At 44.0% G+C, this 16,664-nt stretch overlaps 1 protein-coding gene across 1 annotated transcript in view; it reads right to left on the minus strand.

Annotated features, from left to right (window-relative positions):
• Positions 1 to 15,804, minus strand: part of CLCN1 (chloride voltage-gated channel 1) — a gene marked incomplete at both ends in the record, with an annotated part of 35,148 nt that extends 19,344 nt beyond the window's left edge. The window contains 8 exons of the mRNA XM_080612634.1: positions 397 to 522; positions 3,348 to 3,426; positions 6,809 to 6,886; positions 7,787 to 7,920; positions 8,024 to 8,152; positions 9,679 to 9,810; positions 10,262 to 10,415; positions 15,598 to 15,804. Of these exons, the coding sequence (XP_080468760.1) occupies positions 397 to 522; positions 3,348 to 3,426; positions 6,809 to 6,886; positions 7,787 to 7,920; positions 8,024 to 8,152; positions 9,679 to 9,810; positions 10,262 to 10,415; positions 15,598 to 15,804 (1,039 nt within the window). The remainder of the gene's footprint in view (positions 1 to 396; positions 523 to 3,347; positions 3,427 to 6,808; positions 6,887 to 7,786; positions 7,921 to 8,023; positions 8,153 to 9,678; positions 9,811 to 10,261; positions 10,416 to 15,597) is intronic.
• Positions 15,805 to 16,664: the final 860 nt, after the last annotated feature.

The following is a 16,664-nucleotide window of genomic DNA, read 5'->3' on the forward strand; positions in this document are numbered from 1 at the left end:
AGAGATGACCAAAGCAGACCCTGGCATTTCCAGCAGATTGCAGCAGCATACATTGTACTATGCATTGCATCCTCTGTGGTGGACTACCTCTATATTTGAAGCTTTGACATTACACTGAGTAGAAGCAAAAATCCCTCTTCAGGGTCTCTCTTTCTTGCGGGGACTCATATTCAGTCATGTTTTAGTCATATCCCCAGCACACACAGGAATAGGTTGGGTTATACAACTGAAAATGTAAGATACTTCCCTTTCTCTTTCCTTCTGTAGTGCTGGAAGTCACATGCCAAGGCAGAAGTTTCAGACATTATACAAGGTGGTGGTTTGGAGGAAGATGGAAAAGAATACATTAACAGAGCAACTTTTATACAGAGAGAGTAGGAATGGCTCTTAGCTTACCTGCATCCTTGTTCCAAACAGCAAGCACTCGGAAAATGAAGGCACTAAAGGTAGCTGCAAAGAAACCTCTCCAATAATTGCGCACAGCAAAGTAGGTGGAAGTGACCTCAATGCTGAAAAGGACCCCTAAAAAGAGTTGGAAAAGGAGCAAAGTTAAAATCAGAAGTGTAATATTAGACGCATGAGAAAGGCTTCTAAATAGTCTTCTAGAGCAGTGGTCTCCTCACTTCTCTGATCACCCTCCCCTACCAGTAGAAGATTTTTGAGCACGTACTCCCCAATACACGTATATTTATTTAAAAATTATATTCATGTACTATTGTACTAACATAGTACATAAAATGTAAAACTTATACAAAAATAGAAATAGGAAAAAGGATGAGGCAAAGATGATTTTTTTAAAAAATTGCTTTATTTATTATGGAAGAAAAAATCTTTTGTTACCACTAAAAATATTATTCTTTAGTTTTGAAAATCTCGGTTTAACACTTCGTAATACAGTGGTTCAAAGATCTGTTTCTATTTCCTATTTGATACTTTCTCTTGATTGCTGTTGTAGCTGAAAAAAGAGATCTCACCAGGTGGAGAAGATAGAAAGAAAGAAATGGCCGTGCTGACTTAATCATGGCACTATTTTTTCAATCCCATCCATCAGTTATGCAAAGATTGTTGTTGAGATTTGGACAGTAAATTTCCATCTTCCCTGATGTCAGCTCTTCTTGCAAACTGATCAGGTGATAAATTTTTACATCTTTAACAAATGGGTTCAAAACCCACTGAAACTCTTAATCTGTTTGGCAACAAACTCACAGAGTTTCTTTTGAGAAGCAGTTACTTTCTCACCCACTGTTAGAACATCACTTTCACCTTGAAGGGACAGAATCACAGAATAGTTAGGGTTGGAAAGGACCTTAAAATCATCCAGTTCCAACCCCCTGCCATGGGCAGGGACACCTCACACTAAACCATGTCACCCAAGGCTCTGTCCAACCTGGCCTTGAACACTGCCAGGGATGGAGCATTCACAGCCTCCCTGGGCAACCCATTCCAGTGCCTCACCACCCTCTCAGTAAAGAATTTCTTCCTTATATCCAATCTAAACTTCCCCTGTTTAAGTTTGAACCCGTTACCCCTTGTCCTGTCACTACAGTCCCTGATGAAGAGTCCCTCTCCAGCATCCAAGTATATATACATGAAGCATGTATTTTTTAAATACTACTGACAGAAGCACTTGTCATCACAGAAAAGATCAGCAAATCCAGAACATTTGTCTTTTTGTAAATGAAAAATGCATAACTGGTCTTTAAATTCAACAACGCTTTTAAAAGCCCATTGTCATGAGATAACCAGCAAATGTCTGTATGTTACGAAGGATTTTCAGAGTCATCCCCTGTCTCATTTCCAAGTATTGTAAAGATTGTACTGTTTGAAGGTCTTGGTTTTTAGGAAACTAAGCACATCAATGACATCCTGTAGCACTTGTGCATATCTGGCTCTGATTTCTTTAATGCAATAGCTTGCCTATGAACAGTGCAGTGAATGAATTTCAGGTGTGGTGCTCTCTATGTAACCTTACTACACAATCCCTTTCTTATGCCAGTCAAAGCAGCTGCTCCTCCAGTCATTACACTTGCACAGCTTTTTCATAAAGAGGTTTTATTAAAGAAGTAATTTACTGTTGAGAACATAGACTCTCTGGTAGATCTTTCTTTAGCGGCTCACAGAGAATAGTTCTTCATGTATTTTACTATCAAAACAGAATCTATCAAATACTGTAATCCGAGACATGTTAGAAACATCTGTACTTTCATCCAGCTGCATAGCAAGCCTCTCACACTGTGTAATGTGCACTGATACTTCATTCTTCAAACCTTCAGCAATGCTTTCTGTGTCTTCCAACAGTGTTTGCTTTCAATGCTGTTTGCAGTTTAGTTTGCTGCTGTGTTGCTGTGTGCTGTTTCAGCCTTTTTTACCGTGGCAGGAAGAACAGGCATCGTCCCAGTCATATGTGGATTTTTGTCTTTTGTATGAAGCAAAAAACCTCAAAGGAAGCTTCTAAACATTTATCATGAAGCTCAGTGACATTTTGAAAGGTACTGGATTGGATATCACATGGCTTGAGACATTGCTGAGAAAACTGTACAGGTTTGTTCTGGATGCTCAGCTTTTAAATGTCTTGCTAATTCTGATGGCTTCATACCATCATTAGCTAACTTCTGAAAGCACAACACAGACTTACAAGTATATACTTACACAGACCTGATTAGCTGGTCATTGTTTGTTCCTCATAGAGTGGCTGATTAAGAGCCTGTAGTAGGCTGCAGAAAGAGAAGCGTCAGCTCTGCCATTTTTTGTTGTTGATCTGTGCTTGTAGTATTGGTGTTATGTTCAACCCACAGTCTCCTTGCAGGGTTCATTTTAAGCCACTCGTCCATTTTGTAAGGGTCAGTTTAGTTAATGCTAGGTAATACAATAAATAAACCCACTGAAGTGGGCACGCACGTATTGCAGTATCATTGCACATCAGTGAGGGCACCACGATCAACCCTCTGTGTTGTGAACAACCCTACACCCAGGACTCTTCATGCACTGTACATGACAAGTGGCCATCTGATATACAGATTGAGGGCATCACGTATACTGCCAATACGTATACTGAATATCAGTAAAGCTTCATTCCCATTCCTTCCTTCCTTGGGTATGCACATCCCAATTTGGAGACCACTGTTCTAGAGAGCCTTCCCCTCTTGCCTCCAGAAGGCTGACAACATGTGGGAAAAAAGCCATGAGTTCCCCACCGTTACTGGTGAAGTTGGTAATGCTAAAATGTAAGCTTCCTTGGTAAAAGTCACTGACAGACCAAAAACACAGTGCGGGAAAGGGAGAGAGAAGAGAACTAGGCAGGAGAGGATTGAGGTACCTGAGAAAAAGGAAAGAGAACAGCCACTTGCCTCCAAGTGGTGTCCCAAAGCAGCAGCCGACCCCCACGGCGCAACCCACAGTCAGGACATCTGTGTAATAATATGGCTGCTACTGGTGAAAGAGACAAAGAGAGACAGACAAACAGAAGGAAGAAGGAAAGAAAGCAGGGAGTGAGTAACAAAGTCTGCAGGTACAGCCACATGATGTCACCCAGCTCTGTCGCCAGTCTCAGGGTTAGAACTATATTTATTTCTCCCTTCTGGATGGCTTGAAAATGTTCAAAAGGCAAGACCTGGCACAAGACAGGCACATATCTGCAATACATCTTCAAGACACGTGGAGAAGACAGCATCTCATCTGTCATTGAAACACACAGATTTCTGTCGCTATAGGAGAAATGTCTAGTGGGAAGTCCTCCAGAGGGTGCATACTTTGTTCCGTGTTTTTTACTTTGGCAGGGAATCTCAGGATGCACACGTGCCAGAGAGAGCCTCAAAAAACCTGCCCTGTGAGTCTGTGTGCGCAATGCACGTGCACGTCCAGAACCAAGCGTGGACAGATGCTGAAGGTCCTGCCACTCCAGGTGTGTGGGTACCAGATCACCCAGTAAAGCATTGTGCTGTCCTGATGAAAACAATCATGGTACCAAAGGGAAATGGAAAGTATGAAAGGTAGAATCCCTCCTGAGACAGTTTTGGAAGACACAGAGCTGTTGAAAGGTAGAAAGTGCTCTTCCACTTTTTGTCCAGCATTTGGCCCTGAAGTGCCTGAGAATGGTGAAAGATGAGCGTATAGGTTTTATTTTATTTGGTCTAAACCCCAGGTGGTATTTAATACACCGGTGTTAAAAGCCTCTGTATTTGGTACTTTCTACTATCATGTGTTCCCAAAGTATTCTGTTAGGTCTCCCATGAGAGTTTTGAGCAAGGGTGAGCCTATGTTATGGTGGGAATTGGAGCGGCAGGCAACTAATTCCTGTTTACCTGAGCAGGTGTCTGGTACAGTCTCAACCAAAAGGTGTCTCAAGGCTCTCTGCACAACCAAGCAAAAAGGGCCTTAGACCATTCCCTAACGCAGAATAGTATTTCTTTATTCACAGGTTTGGGCTATCTGTGGGCCCTATTAGTGCCCCTGTGACCTTAAAATATAATCATGTCCTGAAAAGGGATGGGGTTCAGTTTGAAGTGTCTGGCAGACCGGGAGGGTTGTGTTATAGCCCACCGGCATGGAAATTAACACCTTGAAACTGAGGGTACACGCAACATGGCCTGCAGTATAGCAAGAAGTTATTAGACTAGTTTGAAGGTGCAAAGCCTGATGGGACAATGTTGAAGAACACAACGAGACAAAGAAACCTATAGCAACCACTGAGAACAGCCTGTGGCATATGGCATCTCCCAGTCTGTATCATTAAGAGGAACCCAGCTAGGGCTACATAAGCTATGATAACTTTCAGTTTGTTGCCATACTACAATGTTATCATAGACTCACAGCAAGTTTTAGTCTGGAAGGTACCTCTTCTCCAACTATCTGCTCAGAGCTGGGCTAACAAGGCTGGATCAGGATGCTAGATGAGCCCTGAGCACCTCCAAGGATGGAGATTCCCCAGCCGCTCTTCACACGTGCCACCCTGAACCACCTTTGGGGCAAGGGGAGAAGTTCTTCCAATGCATAGATAGGATTTCCTTTGCTTCAAGTTGTGCCTGCTGTTTCTTGCCCTTTCACTGTTCTCTGAGAAGAGTTTGTATCGCTAACATCTCTTTTAGCTATAGAAGATAGGAATTAGACCACTGTCCCTTTAGCCTTCTCTTTTCTTCTCTAGCCTCTCCTACTGAACTATGCACGTGTCCCGCAGTCTCCGACAGTAAAAATGTCAAGTACAGAGCAAGAAACAAGAGCTGTAGACTGGGTTAGGGAAAGCTTTTGGTTTTGTTTGCATTGGGTTATTTTACCATTAAGAGAGACCCTGTTCTCCTGTATGCTACCAATGGTTCCACATGAGTGTGGTCTAATCCTTGGTTCTGAACCTGTTTTCTCTCATGGTTTTTGGTAGACTTACAAGTTCTATCTTGAAGTCTCAGGCTTCAGCTCAGCCTGTCTCCAGCTTGCTATATTGCCCGCATACACACAGCTCTCAGCCCGTCTCTTGCTGAACCTGTTTTTCTTCTTGGCACATCTTTTCTCAAGTTAACATCTGCAGAATCTCTAATTTGTAGCTGAAAAACAATGTTCCTCCCTTTTTTTTAAACAGCACCAGAGTAAAGATCACAATTATTGTTAATGCAAGACCATGTTGCATTTGTCAGGTAACTCATCCATTTGAAGACTAACAGGAAAGCAGTGCATGGAAGAAATAAAGCCAGCTTAGAAAAAACATCACATTTCATAGAATCATAGAATAGTTAGGGTTGGAAAGGACCCTAGGTTGGGCAGGGGCTGTACAAGCTGCATCATTAGAAATCAGCATATTAATAGGTGTCACTTTTCCTTCCCTTTCTCTCACTGCCGCCAGTTCCACACAGAAAGAAACTTGTGTCGCTAGAGTGGAGAGGTATCTGTGGAGAACCTTTCCTCACAGCACAAAATCTCACCGCAAGAGGCTAAACGAGTCGTACATTAAATGTCAGATAGGAAGACACTTGCCTCCAAGAGGAGCCTCGAAGCAACATCCAACTCCAACTGCACAAGCCGCCACCAGGAGGTCGAACTGCCTATGTACATTCTGGAACAGAGAGTGCAGCCAGAGAAGGGCATGCTGGGGTTAGAGGGAGCAAAGCCGGGGGGTTAGGATCCAGAACAATGAAACAAAGCAACAGCCAGCAGCAGATTCAGCCATTGCTATTACCAATAGCAGGCTCTACACATTTAGTGCGGTCTTTAGTACTGTCAGCTGGTCTTCAGCGGTGACATCTGGTCCTAACAACAGGACAGCAGAAAGGATCTACTCAAGTAGAACAGCATCTCCCATTGCTGTATTACACAGCCAGTTTCTGCTAAGAGTCTATGTAAAGCAGTTTCTATATGTAGCTATATAAGTAGTGAATGGATTTTTTTATACAACTAGTCAATACAGTGATCAGCCTGCAGAGGCTGTTCTGTGACAGCAAAAGCCCAGAGACAGTGTCAGTGTCTATAATTAGCAATGCTGTATAAATTTGGCTTAAAGACAAACTGATCTTTGCCTGCAGCTACTTTTTTATACAGACAAAGATGACAGTGCATTAAGTATCAGCATCATGAGACTGAAAACTTGTTAAATGCATATTCCTAACCATTCTCCATGTAACTGGTAGGTAATACTGGTGGTCTTATTTGACTGTGTATCTGGCTTCCCACTACCATTTTCTTTGGCTTGTATTTTACTGCTTTGTAGGGTAGGGTGAACTGCAATCCATACGTTTCCTTTTTGTTTTGTGGCCTACCAATACTATCCTATGTGTCTTAGGAGCTAAACCTGTAGAAGACCTGTATGCAGAGACATGTGCCTTACCTCGTACACACCACAGAAGATTGACATGAACTTGCTGAGTACTGCAGCACAGATACTGGCAATATGCACAAAAGGACCCTGGAAGAAAAGAAGAGGAAGAAATCAGAGAGGGTTACCATCTGGTTACTGACAACCACTTAGCCATTGCAGATCTCAGATTTCTCTTTGGCCATCTCAGCCAGTCCTCCAATCGTTGGGTTTTATCCCTCTAAAATACTACCTGACTTAATTTCTTTGATGTTTTCTATATCAAGCCTTTCTAACTAGAAGGAAAATGGCCAACATAAGGCAAGTGTTGCTGGAAAGAGCAGAGCTTTGGAGAAGAATGGCAGCAAAACAAAACATTCATAGAATCTTCTTCCACAGACAACTCCTAGAATCACAGAATCCCAGACTGGTTTGAGTTGGAAAGGACCTTAAAGCTCATTCAGTTCCAACCCCCTGCCACGGGCAGGGACACCTTGCACTAGAGCAGGTTGCTCCAAGCCCCTGTGTCCAACCTGGCCTTGAACACTGCCAGGGATGGGGCAGCCACAGCTTCTCTGGGCAACTTGTTCCAGTGCCTAACAACTCAGTATATCTAATCTAAATCTTCCTTCATTCAGTTTAAAGACATTCTCCCTCGTCCTATCACTACATGCCCTTGCAAAATGTCCCCCTCCAGCCTTCTTGTAGACTCTTTTGGTATTTGGAAGGCTGCAATAAGGTCTCTGTGGAACCTTCCCTTCTCCAGGCTGAACCCCAGCTCTCTCAGCCTGTCTCCATAGGAGAGGTTCTCCAGCCCTTTTATCATCTTCGTGGCCTCCTCTGGACTTGCTTCAACAGGTCCACATCCCTCTTGTGTTTGGGGCCCCAAAACTGAATGCAGTATTCCAGGTGGGGTCTCATGAGAGAGGTGATGCAGCCCAGGATACAGTTGGCTTTCCTCTCACCTTCCAGGTTCTGGCCACTACTGCACATGAAAACAGCAATATTTACCTCTTTCCCCACAGGCATGCCACTTCCGAGCCCAGCTGTGAGGCCCACAACTTTGGCCACAAAAGCTTTGAGAGTGAGATACTCCTTGAGGACCACTCCCCTCATAATGGTCTTTAGCTCTGGTATCCCAGACCCTGAAAACGACAGGAGAGCAGGGGATGAACAGAATTCCCATGCAAACGGAATAAGACAAATGAGACAGACAGAAACAGGTCTTGCCATGCCTTCTGCCCTCACCAACAGCCTGTGGAGAGACGAGGTGGCAGAAAATGGCCGCAAACAGAATAAGAACAAGTGGGAATGCGACCCACACCAGATACTGCATAGGGACATTCGGGTGCAGCTCTCTGTACATCCACTTGTAGGCTGTAGGCACACAAAGAAAGAAGTTGTCAGTAACCACAGGTGCTCCAAACAGGTTGGTAGACATCAAAGAATCACACACTTGCTAAACCTGCCCATACTAAATCTCCCGGAGAAATTATATCCTAAAGCCCTCATTTTCTAAGACAACCATTGACTCATTTTGAGTAACAGTTCCCAAACAAAGCAGGCATTCTGCAGGAATGGATAGAATTGGCTCTCTATTCTTAGACACTACTAATACCTGTGCCCAAATGTGGCATAGGAAGAGGTTATATGCAGTTGTAAGGACGAATCACTGTACAGGGTCTTTTCATTTGGCAGCCTTATGTGGGTCCTGAAGGACAATAAAGTGGTCCACCAATAGCTAGTGCCTTCTCCTCCATCTCAATCACATGAAAAATCATTCCTTCATAAAAACTAGCTTAAAAGCTCTGATTATGATTTGCCTTTTAGAGCAGTTACGGGCCATGAAGGGAGCTGTGCCAAGTATTAAAACAGCAGTGGTTCCATTGCTCAGCCAGGAACAACAGCACGAGCTGCCGAGAATCCAAACTGAACTGATGCTCCTGTGCAGTTCATCTCCTTTACCTGAGCTGGCTCCCCACACAGCAGGAGGCTGAGATTTGGCAGAGGGAAAGAAATACCCAAAGGACTCAGCTGCAGGGAGTATAAAGGACAGGGGCACTCTGAGACTATTAGGGGAAGCCAGATGCCTGGCAGATGTGGAAGCTCCAGAGGAAGGAACACTTGGGGTGAAGGAGTATTGGGAGCTTTGAGAAACTGCAGTGTCCAGTGGACATCAGCAGCCAAGAACACTGGGAGAAAAGGCTTTGAGTGCATGTGCAGGTCTGGACTGGGACACTGAGGGTAAGGACAAAGAAATAGTGCATTTACCAGGATGTGGGCAATGTGGTGTGTGCATGTGTACATTGAGATGGGGGAAAAGGAGGCTGAATGATCTTGTTATCACTCCAGACAGTGATTAGGAGACCTCTGTGGAAAGAGCCAAAGGAGGGAGCACTACATGGCCAGGTAGCAGGAAACTGCAGGGCACTGTATAAATGAATATTGGAAAGAACAATAATGAGGTTAAAAGCAGAAACAGTGTTGGGAGGGCACCCAAGAACCCTTTCCCCTCCCCATTCCTCATGTGCTCAATACCCCTGGGAAGGATGTGAATAGTATAATAGGAAGGACCGCAGTACCACTTCCCTGTGCCCCTACATATTCAAGGGAGCAGGAGGGAAAGGGAGTAACAATAGTGGTTTGTCCTTGACTCCTCATACACATATCCTTTGTTTCTGCCTGCTTACCTCCAAATCTGATCCTGCCATCCCTTTAAAGAACCTCTCCCTAGTGAACCTTTTCTCTCCTATGTTGCAAGTACTTCAAGGGGGACTTGCACCACAGGCAGCAAGGGGTGAGGATGGGAACACTGATGTTAAAGGAGGAATAACCATGTCACTGGGCTTCGTAAAACAGTCGTCTTGTTTACAGTGCTTTTGCAACACCTGAATGGGACCCACCCTGTAGGCTCTTCGCACTGGCATAATCCATTCCCCAGCTCACCAACGCCATGACCAGACCCAACAGAATCAAGAATATCCAGTCCTCTCCAAGCTTCCTGGTAACGTATTTCTGGATGCGTCTAGCACAGTCTGTGGAGGGAAGAGTGAATCAGAAACACTGAGGGAACACAGACGAAGCGTGTGCCTGCCTCTCCTCTCCTATGCTGAGAACTGACTACAGTAAGGATTTATTTGGAAGCATCACGGGCTTTGTGTGGAAGAACTGGTACCCATCCTTCTCTTACACAGTCCCGCAAACTCTTATGCAGTTAAAAACCCCCAAAGCCACAGGGGGGAGTGAGGTGTGTGTGGGGTGAGGACAGACAAGACACAGAGCAGAATTCAGCATCTTTCCAAACAGATCTTGGCTTTTCCTAGGATGAAAGCTCACATGAAAAAGCCCTTTTAATCCACTGTGGTTCCTTTTCCTTCCCTTCTTCATCCCAGTCATAATTGTCTTGTCTTTTTGCCTTGCTTAAATGTCTCTGGCTGGCCTACCCAGTATCTGGACACAGGGTAATGAAAGATGAATTGCCCCTACCTTGACATTTGGAATAGTGCTCTTCTTTGATCTGCACTTGACTATCACGTTTCAGGGGTCTTTCATTGTTCTTTTGGGCCTGCTTCTTATTCAGTAGTTTTGCTGCTTCCTTGTCTGCAAAGTCAGTTACCTGGTCTGTGTATTGGCCATAAAGCTAGAAGAGCAGAAAGCAAGACAGATCAAAAGGAAAAGGTCAGGCAAAAGCTCCTTCAGAAATCACATTAAAGATGAAAAGGCAGATGGACTGCATCTCCTTTTTGGGGGTACAAGATATGATCACAGACTATTAGTTGTTTTCTAACATCCTGAGAAAGAGCTGGCTGTGGTCTGAACAGATGGAGCAAGGCTTTCTGGAGGTAAAACAGAAGGGCAAAGAGTTCACATGAGGCTGCCACCCTCAGGGCTGTCCCATAGATTTCAGCAGCACTGTGAAACATCTCTGAAGGCTTGGAGAGGTACTACACTATCAAACAGGCTGCATGAATGTCCTGCATCTGTTCCTCCTGCTGCCAAGGAATGTTTAACAGGGCACACAGCCACGGTGGAGGAAAAGAAGCAGCATCAGCTCAGAAATATCACAGGGTACTGCACAGCTCCTCCCGTTATTTACCTAAATCATCATGCTAACTCCTCACATATATCCAGCTCCTCTGAATTTCCTAGCTACTTAATCTAGTCTTTGTCTTCAGCTACCATCTTGAAATGCACTTGATTATATGCAATTCCAAACTAGCCACATGCGCTTACCAGTGACATTTCACACATGGATCTGTAGTAAACTTGGCAGTTGTGCTGTCTCGTCAACAAGATCTCAAGGGAGCTTCAAGGATCCTGACTGTATCCCCGTGAAGAGCAGCTATCCTACCTCACTCCTTCATAGCATAGGTGGGGAAGGTGTGCATTTGAGAAGCAGAGAATAAACCCCTCCTCCTCACATGTCCTTCAATGAACAAGCTTTGGCTTTACCTGAGGTCAGGCTACCACCTGATGACAGACAAAGGAGAGATATAAAGCTCTGCTATGCTCTTAAGAGACATTTCTATTCGACAGCTTTGCGTCTCCTCCTTTCAAAGTAACACAGGAGATGTTGCTCCTCTTCCCTTGAGATCAAATAGGTTCAGAGACTCGGTGAAGGATCTGCACTGGAAGGCATGGCTGGAAGTTTCTAGTCCAAGACTTTGCTCACAGTATGCAAACTCCAAAGCCAGATCAGGTTACTCAAAACCTTGCCCAGACAACTCCTGAACATTTCCAAGGGTGGAAATTCTCCAGCTTCTCTGAGCACCTGTTTCAGTGCTCTACCAGTTCTTGTTTCCACATAACAGATATGACTGAAGTAATAAGTAGTTTATCTATTTGCATATATATATTTCAAGAGGCACTTGAACCACGTGCTCCCTTCGAAAACCCTACTGTGTGTTCTGTGAAAACAAAACCATCTAGACTTCAATAAATCATCCTATTCTTAAGGTGCCTTACCTGCTGACTCTTAGACAAAGAGCTCCTATCTGAACACCTGAACGCATTCTTCCATTCATCACTGACAAATTTAATGTAATTATTAACCATATGATTATCAGCATACTCTAGGCAAGTTACACAACATGCATACTCTGCAGCGAGGAATGACCATGCTATCACTCTCATAATACAGACAGGACAGCGAAACATCGGGCTGAGGAACTTTGTGTGCAAGGTAAGCTGTCAAATATAGAATCCAGTCCTAAATAGTCGACTGCTCCTTCTTTCTCTCACTGGGTCTATTTCAGCCAGAAATGCCAAGTACTAGCAGATTTTAGACAAATGCATCTTCACATCACCTCAGCTCATGTTTCATTGCCTTTACATGGTCATCAAATGCAGCTTAATCCAAACTATGAACTCAAACCCGTGCCAGGTACGATGCTCAAATTAGACTTGCATCTGCCCAGATGGAACAGCGTGACAGTATAATAGTATGAAAGGTAGAAGTCCTCATACAGTATCCTTATTCACTTTTTCTATCTGACTGGAAAATGATGCACTCAGGATGCAGGAAAAAAGGAGTTAGTTGTTTTGTTGGGCACAAAAATGAAGGTTCTGTCCTGGAGAATGAGTTAGTCTCAATACAGCATGCTTCATACACGTGCTGTTGCTTCCCCAAGACTCTGGCAGTATTTAAAATGGTAGGAGATTGTGGGACAGAAAGAATCCAGAAACCAAAGGACGACCTTAAAGCAAAATGAGGTTAGGCAAGAAATATCTACTCCATTACAAGGTATGTAAACCTAAAAATATAACACAGTAGGACTTAGACTGTTCCTTCTTCTGATGCTCCTTTTCTAACACAAGGAACAGAGTGTTTCTGAGCACCATCAGAACTGGAGGGAACTGTAAAAGGTATCAATTACCACCTCAAAGGTTGTGCCAGAAAAGGTACCATCAAGCCTAGCTTGGCTAAATGCTGAGTGAGACCATGGTAACGGTGCCAAACCAGCTGAAGGTATAAATACCACTAAAGGCAGGAAAGGGGAGGTGGAATAAACAGAAACCATTCAGGGACAAAGTGCAATCAGGGTGAAGTTCCCGTTCAGGGAGGACACATTTCTTAGTGTTTAAGCAGGGTTTGAGGAAAAAAAAAAAAAAGATGGGAAAGTTTCATTGAGTAACAGAGGAAAAACTGCACAGGATTCCCAGGGAAAAACACAAAACACATGCACAGCACCATAACCTCAGCACTTCCCTAGGAGCTGTTTTCTGAGTGCTCAGCACCCACATAAAACTGCCCTTCTTTCACAGTCCAAAGCCTAAGCGATTCCCCATGCCATTCAGACTCAACAATGTGCTCTCCACAGCATATTCCAGTCCTGAAATCCCTTCCCACAGCACTGCCAGTGCATGTTTTCAGTCTACTGCTTCTGGCCATTGAGGCAGCCTTGGGCTCTACTGCTCATCGCTCTCACTTCCTTCTTGTGTTCCTGAAATTACCTTCCCAGATCTTTTTTCCTATGGATCACAAAAACGTAGCCACGTTTGGTCTTAAAGGTGAAGCCTGCCCAAACTCACTTTGTAAGTCAGCTTTTTAAACATCAGTAAAAGTCTAGGCTTAACTTCTCAGACACAGAACCAAAGAGATACCTGTGAGGGGCAGGGGGAAGCAACGAGACAATACTCCTTCCTGAACAACAGAAGGCAAAGCTGAGATCTGGCTTGGGCCAGAGATCTCCAGAGGCCTCTCCCACCTACATCTTTCTGTGAGCCTGTTATTTGATATTACTGTGTTGCCTAATTCTTTGTAATAACACATCCCTCCCACTACACCCATCTGTGTATTGCTGGATGAGCTCTCTGCCATGAACACCCTTTCTAAAGTCACGAATAACACAGCTTCTGAATACTTCGCCAGCTGTAGCTGCTTTTTCATGCAGAAAGAACACAACACAAAATCCTACAGTGTATGATAATGTATATTTTTGTCAATGTATATTATGTCACCTGTCATATATCTGCTATCTTTTATCTTCATTGTAAAAAATTATGTCTATATTACTATTATTATACTATTATTACTATTTTATTATCTATTGACCACTATATGCTTTTTGACCATCAGTTCTCCGAAGGTCCCAGGCCAAAGACCACGATTTCACTGTTCTGGGGCTTGTGTAAACTATATCAAAGCACACAGCCAGTCTAAAACAGCTTCTAACCTACATATAAACCAGAAGGCAACAGCTAGCAGAAGAAAAGGGCACAACAGAATCAAAATCTCTCTCTGCCAACTCTTCTTACACATGACAGTGGGGAAAGAAATCTTAATGGTTACTCTGCATGGAAATGGATAATAACAAGTGCAACAAATTGTTTTTCATGCTAATGATGCAAGCGTGCATGTTTGTACAAGATGGACATTAGAGTGCATATTTATACTTTATCTGCATGTGCATGAACAGCTAGCAAAACATACATATGTACAGCAAGCCCGGTTATGTCAGAGTATGTCTGCATATAAAGCTTCATACATAAACATACATGCACATGTGTATCTGATCGTTTATATAAAAGTAATTCTAGGGCATTTTTTATATAGTAAATCTAATTTTCATATAGTAAATTCTTTGTCATATTGCAAATTTTCATATAGTAAATCTACAAATGGAGCTGTCTTAACTTTCAGATTGCAAACCGTGTTTACAAATGCATGGTTGCTTGGGGGCACTACTGCTTGAAGATATGCATGGGAATATGCATTTGATGACGTGCCCGTTTGTGCATGAGGTTGTCCATCTACAAGCACTGACCAGCATGCCTCTGAAGATGAGAGCAAAAGAGGTAGAAAGAGCACAGAGTTGGGTTGTATTGCCTCACTGTGTCATCTGTGCCTGTTGCAATGTGGCACATGTAATTTCCATTGGGATGTTCATCTATTGGAAGAGGTTTTCTTGGTGGCAAATGTGGCTTTTTTCCTCATCTCCTGATTGTTCACCTAAGTATTCATGAAAAGGGCTCTCTATTGATGTAAGAAGAAACATCCACTCTATAAGAGTATCACATTCATATGTTCTCTTTCACCACTTGACTGCATCCTTCATTGCTCTAAAGCCCCCTTAGGTAAGCTTAGTCTGAGCAGAGTGGTAGGAAATAAGACACCAGGACTCTGCTGCAAGACCTTCCCTTTGCAAGAGGCTGTTCCAGAAGAAGAGGTAGAGGAGATACAGAGGATAGTGGAACAAAAAGCCATAGGCAGAGTACGTTTTCTGAACCACTGCTTGTATGAACTAGAGCGAGAGTCAGGTCAAGTTTCAGGGTTAGAAAATCCTCACTTAACAGCTATCCTGACAATTACCAAAAGTATCAAAATACATTTATGGGTCTGTGACCACAAAGTGCTTTTTGGTCAGAGAAAAGTGAGAACAGAACTTTGCATCACGTTGTCTATACACCTGTGCACATAGATACCCATCCATATACATCACTGTTCCGTTTGCTGTTATTCACTCCTCTACTGTACTTAATATCACTCTCCACACAGCTCAATGCAGCTGTGATTTCTCTTTGCCGTTACAAATACATTAACAGACTGCATGATTTTCCCAATCCCAGCTTGTCCACTCTAACTCTTTGCGTCCACAGCAGGTGAAAATGACCCCTGACTCAAAATGCTGATAGCACTCATGGATGTAGTTACAACCACAAAAGTTAATATGCCTGACCTGAGAGCCGGCAAGTGACGGGGAGAGGTGGTAGGATTGGGAACGGACAGGGTGCTCTACCGGCACCGTCCTGGGAACCCCAAGAGCCTATGTGATCCCTGGAAGACCTGTGCTGCCACAAACGTCCCAGTTGTCCAGCCCTACCTGTGGGTAGCTGAGGGAGCTCTCCAGGCAGTGCAGGTCGTCCCCTGTCCCCCTGGCCTCATGTCCTGCCTCCACAGGTATCCCGTAACGGGTGCATTTCTCAAAGCAGACATGGTTGTATTGCGGAGTGCCCCCCCACAAAGCTGACTTCGATCTGGGCTCCTGCGTCATGGTCTCTGAGCCTTCCATGCCTCTACTCTTCCTCATGCTCAGTTGTAACAGCGCTGTTGCTCTGAGCCTTACCTAGAACCACCTCATGTTCTGGCCAAGTGCATGGCCTCCACACTTAATTCTGCTCCCTCTCTTCTTTCTTTCTCTCCTCAGACCACTCTGATTTGTCCTCTTGCTGCACTCACTTTCTCTCTGCCCCTCCTCCTCCTTGTGCTTCTCTCACTTTCTCCCCTTCCTACCCAAAGGCAGTGATTGCAGGGTTCAACTCTATTTATAGCAACCTTCTCCTGCCACATGATCTCAGCAAAAGGCACTGACTCTGCTGGGATTGAATATCAGGTGTGAGCAAGAGGGGAACTCCTGAAGGAGAGGGAAGAGGGGAGTGCGGAGGGGGGGTGGAAAGAAGGTGATAACACAGAGCTAGAAGTACAGAGACAGAAAGCAGACAAGAGGAGGCAAAAATGGTTATTCAGATCTCTTCATTCACACTTCCCTATTCTGAGCAAGCTGTATTTGCAATGAGAACAAAATTCAATAGGCTTCCTCATTCTCTCCCCAGATATCAGGTGTCCAAAAGACTAAGTGACAATCATAAAGATGCCAGCAACTATGGTGAGACAGAACAAGATGGGTGCACACTCAATGTCCCAGTTTTTCTAAGCCCACGGTCCACAAGAGAAGCAGCAAGTCCTAATGGAGAACTCAGGCATCCCTGCAAACTGCTGGGCATTACAGCTTAAACTCAGCCTTTCCATGTGCCCTTATGGGGAATACTTCACACATTTGGAGAATGCTATCAAACTGCTCTGTGCATATTCAGTCATGGGTATATAGAGAAATGTATTCTTCTTGATGCTCACTTTTCCACAGGCTAAAGCGTTCAACAGCTTCTCCTC

Source organism: Psittacula echo, assembly GCF_963264785.1.
Source record: "Psittacula echo genome assembly, chromosome: 3".
Classification (NCBI taxonomy): domain Eukaryota; kingdom Metazoa; phylum Chordata; class Aves; order Psittaciformes; family Psittacidae; genus Psittacula; species Psittacula echo.